Source organism: Eleutherodactylus coqui, chromosome 7 (assembly GCF_035609145.1).
Source record: "Eleutherodactylus coqui strain aEleCoq1 chromosome 7, aEleCoq1.hap1, whole genome shotgun sequence".
NCBI lineage: Eukaryota > Metazoa > Chordata > Amphibia > Anura > Eleutherodactylidae > Eleutherodactylus > Eleutherodactylus coqui.
This window is the reverse complement of record NC_089843.1, coordinates 46,475,363-46,486,605: the sequence shown is the minus strand read 5'-3', so window position 1 is coordinate 46,486,605 and position 11,243 is coordinate 46,475,363. Positions and strand designations below refer to the sequence as shown.

Genomic DNA, 11,243 nt, shown 5'->3' with positions numbered 1-11,243 from the left:
TGAGGCAAGCTTACAGGGGGGGTGGACAGCAATGCCAGCATGTAACCCAGGAGAATAGGCAGCAGTGTCACCCACAGGCAGTGATTGTCCTTGGTTGCAGCTAGTGTGTGCTTAGCTAAAGCGTGCCTTGCTAATGAGGGTCTGTCCCAAGTAAATTGTTAGGGGGGTGACCGCCAGGCTCTTGCCCCCAATTTGGCTTAATAGTGGGACCTGGAAGCCTCAGATGCAGCCATGCATGCTGCCCCTGCCATTCCCTATCCATTTCTGTGGTGTTTCCATGACTTTCTGAGGTTTTCCGGTGTTTCACAAATCATCCCCTTTGCGGAACATAGATCCCATATAAAAATGCTCATTTCAATGGGGTTCGTTACTCGAAACGAGCTCTCGAGCATTACGAAAAGTTTGACTCGAGTACCGAGCACCCGAGCATTTTGGTGCTCGCTCATCTCTAGAAATGACTAAAAAATGTGATGAGGTCTGAATACTTTCTGAATGCACAGCATACATGATGGCTCATGTCAACCTCTTCGTTAGGTACGTTCCTCATGTTGTCAGTATTAGACACTGATCCCACAATCCTCTGCCAGGCGATGACTAATGTGATGAATGCCATTTACTTCCCATCACTAGTAGTTGGAGGCTGATAGATAACTAAGATATTATATATTATAGTCTCTGAAAACATTATTAAAGGGAGTTTGTTTTATGACGTCTCAGTAATTGATATCATTAGACACAGAAGTTGGACTGATCCTGTAGAACTGAGAAATTATTAACTTCTGAATGCAATATTTTATAAATAAAGTAAATTTATAACTATATATATATATAGTTATAAATAGTAACTATTGTAACTATCTGTGACTATAAAGAATATGAGAAAAGAATCAAACAACCTTTATGTAATTTGCTGTCAATGAAACCATGAAAGACTCACATCCTGTAATCTCTTCTAATCTTGAGGATTTGCATATTTGCTGTTTTACATAATCCCTCAGACTATTTACTATTTCCCTGTAGACGTCATGTGATATAAATAAGAGCTGAACCCAATGGTCTGTGTCTGTGAGCGTCCAGAACAATGAAGATGCTTTCCCTGAGATCTCTGCTCTGTGTGCTGTATCTTTACATACAAGGTAATGTCCAGGGAGGTTTATACTATGTGGGATAGATGGGAATACATAGAACATCCCTGTATACATGTAGGAAGAGGAGAATGACCACATTTATATCACTGATTGTCACCATCATCTCTTCTCTTTCTGTTCCTAGTTTCCTATGGAGAGATTACGCTGACTCAGACTCCAGAATATATGTCGGTGTCACCCGGAGATACGGCCAGATTCTCATGTAAATGTAGTAAAAGTGTCTATTACAGTGCAAATTCACAGCATCTCCTATCCTGGTACCTTCAGAAACCCGGGCAACCTCCAAAACATCTTATCTATTATGCAAACACTCGGCCATCTGCGATCCCAGAGAGGTTCAGTGCACCCGGATCTGGAACCGATTTCACTCTCACAATCACGATAGTATATCCGCGCTAATGTCGGTGACTACAGAAAGAAATAGATTTAATAGTGCCCACGGCACATTTAATAAAATGCCAAAATCTGGCAATTATACAGTGCAGTTAAAATTCTGAATGGAATATGCAGCTTTATGCAACGCGTTTCGGCATTTTAATACGCCTTTCTCAAACATTAGCTCCCTCTATTCACACACACTATAAATAGTGAAATACAGAAGTAGAAAAACTATACTCACCATGTGGAACTGGTGACGAGGTTGCTCTGCGTCCAGTGTCGGCCCGAATGGAGCGTCATTGCGCTCGTTATGTGCTGACGTCATCACGCAAAAAAACGTGTGACGCGTCTATGCGCGATCTTGTATTCTAGTGCGCATGTGTAGAAGAATGGCCCGCAAGTTGCGTGTCATTCTCTCAGGATCACACTGCGCGCTAAGGAAAAGTGATGATAGGATAGAAATGTGGGTCCGCGCCTGGCGCTGACAACACTCGTGCACCCGCTCCAATGTTTGATATATTCAAATACAATTCATAAATACTTATCCCTAAAGATACATAATAAAAACTTATAAATTCATTTATACCAGCATGTAGTTGTTTTCCCTATAAACCCAAGATCTGCAAACATAGATAAAAAGATAAAAAATGAATCACCAATCGATATATAGAACACTGATTATAAATACATATACAAATCTAAAATACTCATATAATGCCTACTAAGACTATAAAACAGGTTACATGATATTAATAATAGTTAATACAGATAATGGCATCGATAGGCAATGGTTTAAAATATAAATCAAATACGGCTAATAAAGATACAGATGTCCTATTATTGAATACCTATTCGATAAAAAATAACCAATAATTTAATGGGGTGTCAGTGAAACTTTTCTAGGGTCTCATTTAAACGATATGGTGTGAGGGTGTTTAGACTGTATATCCAAAACATTTCGCGAGCACGAAGTTTTGAAAATGAACCAGAAGTTATATATTCTAAAAGAGTAATCCTAAGTTGTGTGGGATCTTTTTGATGTGCCTCAAAAAAGTGATGTGATAAACTGTGTTTCATATATCCTGATAAAATATTGACGCAATGTTGGTTTAACCCCTTAGTGACGAAGCCTGTTTGCGCCTTAGTGACGGAGCCAAATTTTGGAAATCTGACATGCGTCGCTCAACGTAGCATAACTCCGTAAAGGCTTTATAAATCCAAGTGATTCTGACATTGTGTTTTCGCCACATGTTGTACTTCATTTAGGTTGTAAAAAGAGACTGATATAATTTGTGTATATTTATTAAAAGTACCAATATTGGAAAAATGTTGAAAAAATTATCATTTTTTCACATTTTCAACCGTAATAGCTCAAATATGTCCAAACATACTGTACAACTTATTTTTGATAAGATACATATTTCCATCTGTTTACTTTATTCTGAATGCACACTTGAAAAACTTTAGTGTTTTTTTTAACCACTTAGAGGATGTACAAATTTAACATTACTTTTCAGCATTTTGAGGAACACTTTGTTTTCCTGCACCAAACCAAGTTTGCAAAGGCTCATAAGTGTCAGAATAATAGATACCCCCCCAAATGACCCCATTTTAAAAACTACACCTCTTAATGTATTCACTGAGGGGTGTCATGAGTATTTTGACCCCACCAGTTTTTTTCAGGAATTAATTCAATTTAGAGGAGAAAAAATAAAATTTCATATTTTTGCAAATATGTCATTTTAAAAACATATTTTTTTCCTATAGAGCCCATGAAAATGAGGATTTACACACCAAAATGGATACCCCCGTTTCTCCCGTGTTCAGAAACATCCCCATTGTGGCCATAATCTTATGTCTGGATGCACAACGGGGCCCAAAACAAAAGGAGTAGTCGGTGGTTTTCAGAACATAAATTTTCCTTGAAGGCGTTTGAGGCCCCATAGCACATTTGTAGAGCTCTTGAGCGGCCCAAATCAAAGAGACCCCCACAAGTGACCCCATTTTGAAAACTAGACCCCTTAACGAATTTATCTAGGGGTGTACTGCCCATTTTGACCCCACAGTTTTTGAATGAATTCAAGCAAAGCAAAAGGAAAAAATTGTGATTTTCGTTATTTTGTCAATTCTGTTATTTTAAAAACAGCTTTTTTTGTACAGCACACACATGAATAAAGCCTTGTCCCCCAAAATGGATACCCCCGTTTCTCCCGTGTTCAGAAACATACCCATTGTGGCCCTAATCTTATGTCTGGATGCACAACGGGACCCAAAATGAAAGGAGTAGTCGGTGTCTTTCAGAACATAAATTTTGCTTGAAGGCGTCTTAGGCCCCATAGCACATTTGTAGAGCTCCTGAGCGGCCAAAACCAAAGAGAACCCCCACAAATGACCCCATTTTGAAAACTAGACCCCTTAACGAATTTATCTAGGGGTTTACTGCCCATTTTGACCCCACAGTTTTTGAAAGAATTGAAGCAAAGCAAAAGGAAAAAATTGTGATTTTCGTTTTTTTGGCAATTCTGTCATTTTAAAAACAGCTTTTTTTTGTACAGCACACACATGAATGAAGACTTGCACCCCAAAATAGATACCCCTGTTTGTCCCGTGTTCAGAAACATACCTATTGTGGCCCTAATCTTTTGTCTGTATGCACAATGGGGCCCAAAATGAAAGGAGTAGTCGGTGGTTTTCAGAACAGAAATTTAGCATGAAGGTGATTTAGGCCCCATTGCCTACTTGTAGAGCCCTTGTGCGGCCAAAACGACAGAGAACCCCCACAAATGACCCCATTTTGAAAACTAGACCCCCTAACGAATTCATCTAGGGGTGTACTGTGTATTTTTACACTACAATTTTTGAATAAATCTAAGCAAAGCAGTAGGAAAAAAATTACAATTTTCATTTTTTTGGCAGTTGTATCAATTTAAAAACTGTTTTTTTTGTACAGCACACATAGGAATGAAGACTTTCACCCCAAAATGGATACCCCTGTTTGTCCCGTGTTCAGAACCATACCTATTGTGGCCCTAATCTACTTAAAGGACACATGGCTAGCCTATAATAGGAGGAGCACCCGTTGGATTTCGGGGTACAACGGAATAAATTCCAGGCCCCATTGCCCACTTATAGAGCCATTGAGCATCCAAAACGATAAAAAAAAACACAAATGACCCCATTTTAGACCTAGACCCCTTAATGAATTCATCTAGGGGTGTACTGCGTATTTTGACCCCACAGTATTTGAATAAATCTAAGCAAAGCAGAAGGAAAAAATTACGATTTTCATTTTTTGGCAATTTTGTCAATTTAAAAACGTTTTTTTTTGTACAGTGTACATAGGAATGAAGACGTTCACCCCAAAATGGATACCCCCGTTTGTCCCGTGTTCAGAAACATACCCAATGTGGCCCTAATCTACTTACAGGAAACATGGCAAGGCCTATAATGGAGGGAACACCCGTTGGATTGCAGGGCACAACTGAATACATTCCAGGCCCCATTGCCCACTTGTACGGAATAAAAATTGACACCTTAAAAAAATATCCCCCCCCCCCCTCTGCACCCTTTCGGCGTTCCCCAAATCTTAGATAAAAGTAATAATGTGAACTGTGTAATATTTCCAAAGACAGGGGTAATTACGGAGGCTGGTTGGGATGGGTACATGGGGCTATAAAACCGGGTATCCTCCCTCCTCTCATGCTTTTTTGGGGTATTTCGTGACCTCAGTGGCGGGTATGGGGTGTAAAAAGTGGCGCACTGTGAGTCTCCGTAAGCTTAATGAGGTGCGGCGGTCTCACACAGAAGGCGCTCAACAAGCTGCTCCTGGAACTGCAGGAAGGCGAACGTTCCCGGGGCTTCTTGTAAATTGCGTATTACAGGTAGCGGTCTGAATAACGCCGGGCTCACGCAGCTGTAGGTGGAATTTGCTTGCCGAGGCCCGCAGCGGAACCCAGCTGTGAGCTCGGCTGTGACCCTGCGTACGGCTGCATAATGTACTGCGCATAACTGCCTACTCACACAGGCGGTCATGCGCAGTATATATATTTTTTTTGTTTGTATTTTCCGCACCGTCGCTTAGCGATGACGCTGGTACCCGCAGCCCATATACAAGGTAGTTGCATATGGGCTGCGGGTATATCCGTGACCATGGAGCACAATGGGCTCTATGTTGCGGATATCCGCGGTAAAATAGAACCTGCTGTGTTCTCTTTTCTGCGAGTGGATTATGCAATTCCGACCCACTAATTTGAGCGGAATTGTGTAATCCAATGCGATTGATCTGCGTATTACTGCGGATCAGAAGCATGCGGAATCCGTAATTTCTATCTGGTCATGTAAGACCGACCTATGTTAGATCGCTACCTTTTTTTCACGTGACCGGGGACCGCCCAACGAGGCCACCCGTCACTGCTCCAGGCTCTCGGCGACCGTTGGTCGCTGGGAGCAAGGAGATTTTAAATTTCCTGGTCTCCCCGACTCCTGCGCATGTGTCCGGTGTTTTGCCGGGGGTCGCATGCGCAGAGTTCGGGAACGTTCACGGAAGAAGATTGCGTTGGGGTGCAAATATGGAGGCCTTCGGTAAAAAGTTTCATCTCCTCTCACCGATCGCATCGGTGAGGGGAGATGAACCTTCACCTTTTTTTTACTTTTACGTGATCGCCATTATCCATTGGATAACGGCGAATACGTGATCAGGAACCGCTCACCGAAGCCCCCGTGAAATCTCCAGGCTCTCGGCTAAGTTTTGTAACCAGGAGCAGGGAGATTTTAAATTACCACAGCTTTTGCGCATGCACCTGCCATATTGGCGACGGGCACGTGCGCAGAAGCTGGGGTAAGGTCCGCGGATAAATCCGCGGGCCTTAGGTACGTCATTTCATCCTCCCTCACGGATATGATCCATGGGGGGAGATGAAACGCAAGTTTTTTAAACTTTTTAAAACTATTTTAAACTTTTTTTTTTACTTTTTGCCCTTTTTTTTTTTACTTTACATGATCACTGTCATCCATTGGATGACATTAATCATGTCCCTGGTGACATCCCTCTGCTCTTGGCTACACATGGCAGCCAAGAGCAGAGGGATTTTGAATTTCCCGGGGCTCGAGCCCCTCTGTCCACGCGCCCGATGTCAATCATCAGGCGCGCATGCGCAGATGGGGATTTCGGGTCCCGGGACATCGCAGAGGACCGGGGTGAGTATTTTCACCTCCCCTCATGGATCCGATCCATGAGGGGAGGTGAAACTTTACTTTTTTTTTACTTTTTCAACTTTTTCGCGATCGACGCTATCTAATGGATCGCGGCGATCGCGGGCCCGGGGACCGCTCACAGCGGTCCCCCGGTAACGCCTCCTGGCTACCGTCAGGAGCCGGGAGCCAGGAGATTTTAAATTTGCCGGGGGCTCCCGCGCTTCTGCGCATGCGCGTGACGTCATCGTCTGGCGCCCATGCGCAGAAGGCCGCCGGCGGGTCTGGGAGGACGAGATCTCCGTGGGACACCGCCGACAAGCCGGGTAAGTAAATTATAACTAACTTTTTTGACAGTTTTATTTACTTTTTTGCGATCGGCGCTATCCATTCGCTAGCGCCGATCGCAATGCCGGGGGGGGACTGCCCGCATCCTGGGATGACAGCTCCATGCTGTCGGCTACCTGCGGGCACCGACAGCATGGAGCTGTCACGTCCTCAGGCCAGTGAGCATTAATCCAAAGAGGATGCATAAAACTACGTCCTCTAGGATTAAAGCCCACTTTCTGAGGACGTAGTTTCCCGATGGGGCAGTTGTTAAGGGGTTAAACTCTTCATTTGAATATAATACACAGTAGATGAAGCTCTAAGACCGGTCACTAGATGGCAGAACAATGTAGTTGAGCAGGAAGGTTACTGACGTGAGCCTATCTGTACTGCTGTTTAGTGTTTGATGTAATGTGCACAAAGCACTTCTCTTCATTCTTACCTCAGCATATCAGTATCTTTTAAGTTTCATTCACAAATACATTACCAGAAAATCATTATTGAGTTCTGAGTGTTATTTTTTTTGGTATTTAAAACTCGACAATATTTGGCAATACTGTATTATGGTCTATATGCGCTCATGTGAAAGAACCCTTTAGACTGGGGCTAAAAAGCAGTCCTGAAACACAAATTTTCAATGCTCAGTCTGACTCTTCTAGTGGGAATATCTTGTTGGAAATAACTAGGAATGCTAAATCGAGTACATAGAATTTATTGGTGAAAGCAAATTTGGGGGTTGCTCCATTAAAATTCAAGCAAAGGCAAAAAAATGCAAAAAAGGTTGCGAAGAGAACAACATTTCAGATTTATTTTCAGCCTATAACCTTCTCTGGGTCGAGATTATACTGTGTGCAAAATGTCATGTCAGTCGGCCGTACCGTTTGTGCGTGTCACTCCAACAAACAGACATTCACAAATATATAGAAATAAGAAGTAGAAGAAAGAAGAATACAAGCAAACAAATAATTAATTAAATTTAACAATTAAATAATTAGGAATAATTAGGTGCATGGCTTTCAATTTAATAACTGAGCTAATTCTAGATTCATATTTATAGCAATATAATTTGATGCATGGAAATAATATCTAAAACATCCCTCATCATTACATAATAAAAACTGGAGTTTTTACTAAAAATACAATACATATAAAACATTAATTTATTCAAATAAGTTTAAAATTAAAACATAAAAAAAATGGTAAAAAGACAAAATATACAAAAGATTCTAATATATGTATTTATGTATACAATGGAGGGTGTGATGTCTGTTCATTCAAAGACTAGTGCCATAATGCAATAGTAGCTTGTATTGATGGTGTGAAATGCTGACCAGCGAGCATTGGTGTGCTCTCTTTACAGAGGAGTGGAGCTCTGAGCCAATAACAATAATAATTAGGTAATTCACATTTTATCTTTACTCAATATTTGTAAAATCCAGTATCTAAGTAATAAATAGTACATGATAACGCAGTAAAGTGACTTCTGTCAATGGCCGTTTCTTAATATTTTTAAAGGGAGTCTGTCAGCTTGAACATGATGTGTATTCTGAGCTAAATGGTCGCATGGGCGGTCCCATCAGTGATTGACAGCTATCAGTATATGGCTGGATTCACACGAACGTATATTGGCTCGGTTTTCACGCCGAGCCGATATACGTCGTCCTCATGTGCAGGGGGGGGGGGGGGGGGGAGGATGGAAGAGCCAGGAGCAGGAGCTGAGGTCCCACCCCCTCTCTGCCTCCTCTCCGCCCCTCTGCACTATTTGCAATGGGGAGAGGTGGGACTGGGGCGGGGCTAATTCTCACCACTTTGCCCCGCCCCGCCTCCTTTCAGTGCAAATAGTGCAGTGGGGTGGAGAGGAGGCAGAGAGGGGGCGGGAGCTCAGTTCCTGCTCCTGGCTCTTCCATCCCCCCCCCCCCCCCCTGCACATGAGGATGACGTATATCGGCTCGGCGTGGAAACCAAGCCAATATATCTTCGTGTGAATGCACCCTATGACTGTACATACAGGGGTATCTGTCAATTACTCATTGGACCGCCCATTGGACTGTTCAGCTCTGAATTAGCAGAAATATAAATAAAACACAGGTAATACTAAATCTTTCACCATAAAACTATATATCAGTCTGCACAGCTCCTCCGGCCCCATAACATCATGCCTGCCATTTGGACAATATCTTCAAGCTGACAGACTCTGTTTATGTATCTTCAAAATGAAAACTGTAATGAGAATCCATCGTACAAATATATGGTATTTTTTACTAAAAATAACAACAAAAGTAATAGAAACTATCAGCTTTTATTGAAACAAAATTCTTTCAGCCCAAATACCACACAGGAAATAGCTAAATAATTCGTTTTATCTGGATTTCTGATATTTTATTCATTCATTTTCTATTTCTGTGATAATATCTTTGACACATTAATTCAAATCCCAGTTTAGAGCCGATCATATCTACAGTTTAGTGCTATATTGTGTGATGGGTAATATATAATGTATTGTTGTTATACACTAAATATATTCTCCTCCCAGGAATGTACTAAACAAGGAGGACATAGAAAGTGATCAGGGAGAATCCCACCATAGAAAGAGTTCTCTCCTTATTAGAGCTCTTATATCTGATCTTCTGCTCACTGAATGAAGTTGTCATAAAGAGACAATAACTGTGATACTGAGAAGTAGAAGATGATTTGCATGTGATATTTGTGTATCTGCTCTCAGGGCCGTTCCCCAGTGATTCCAGCTGTTATATAGGAGACATTGTACAGGTGACATCTCTATAGTCTGTGCTGTCACTCCAGAGACATAAAGATGGCTTCTCAGGGGCTTCTGCTGGGTGTCTTACTGATGTCTCTTCATGGTGAGAGTTACTGACACAGTGTAAAGTCCAGCAGCACAGATGTCATATTACAGCCATGATAGAAATACATTCATGTCTCCTCTTATTTCTCCCCAGGATCCTGTGCACAGATTGTACTGACCGTGTCTCCAGAATATACCGCTGTGTCCCCGGGAGATACCGCCATCATCTCATGTACATGCAGTTCTAGTTTACACACCAGCAGCTTACACTGGTACCAACAGAAATCAGGACAACCACCAAAGCTCCTTATCTATGGTACAAGCAACCGACAACCAGGAGTCCCAGAGCGGTTCTCTGGATCCGGATCAGGAACTAATTACAAGTTAACAATCACAGGATTGACAAAAGACGATGCAGCACATTATTACTGTCATCAGTATCAGAACTATCCTCTCACACAGTGATACAGAGCCGTACAAAAACCTCCTTCCTCATTTAATTACAAAAAAAAAAATCACAATCGAAATGATAGAGGAGCTCAGATGAGACGTCTTCTGTGGTTTCCCCTCTTGTCATACACATCTGTTTCTTCTGTATTGTATTTAAAAACATACTTGACAACTTTTGAGAAGAGATATCGAAAAGATCAAGTACATTATAAATAATTGCCATAGATTCGCCACCACGAGTATAGGGGGACATAAACTGTACGTCTGCTCATGAGCTGTAGACAAAACTTTGGGGGGATTTTGTAAATGCAGACTTGCATCTTTTTTATTTTAGACACAATGGAACATTACAAATAGTTGGAAGAGACACCATATCCTATACTTATATGTGTGGAGTCACTTTCCTTCAAGTGTTTCATTTATGGAAATTAGTTTTTAATTTACTAAGAGAAATCATCTCAAGAGCAGATGGAGTTAAAAGACTGCGAGCAGCAAGAATCCTCCCTTCTGTTATCTTATGACCGCTGTCAGACTGTGTAACCAAATCTCTGTGATTAACAATAATAACTAATTATTTCACATTTTATCTTTAGTGAACTTCTCCAGCACTGTGTCAGCTTGTTGGCCCTGGAGGAATCAAGTCTTAGTATCTTTAACCCTTTAGTGACCACCCATACGTGTTTTCATGTCCTGGGTATCTAGCCTTTATTCTACAGTGCCGCAAAAAAAAACGGTTGGTCCTGTAACATAAAGCCCTGGGGTCTCTGCGTGTGACAGCTACCAGCTATTGGCTACCAGAGGATGGATAACGGTGATCACTTAAAAGATTTTTTTTTTATTTTGAAAAGTTAAAGTTTCATCTCCCCTCACAAATCCGATCCATGAGAGGAAATGAAAATACTCACCTCTCGCCTCCTCGATGTCTCATGGTGATCTGGTTCTGCAAG

At 41.7% G+C, this 11,243-nt stretch overlaps 1 gene segment (V, D, J or C); it reads left to right on the top strand.

Moving 5' to 3' along the window:
* The first annotated feature begins 9,855 nt into the window (after positions 1-9,855).
* LOC136573496 (immunoglobulin kappa variable 3-15-like) lies at positions 9,856-10,311 on the top strand. The segment is given in 2 exon segments: positions 9,856-9,904; positions 10,001-10,311. Coding segments are annotated over 2 exon segments (360 nt in total).
* Positions 10,312-11,243: the final 932 nt, after the last annotated feature.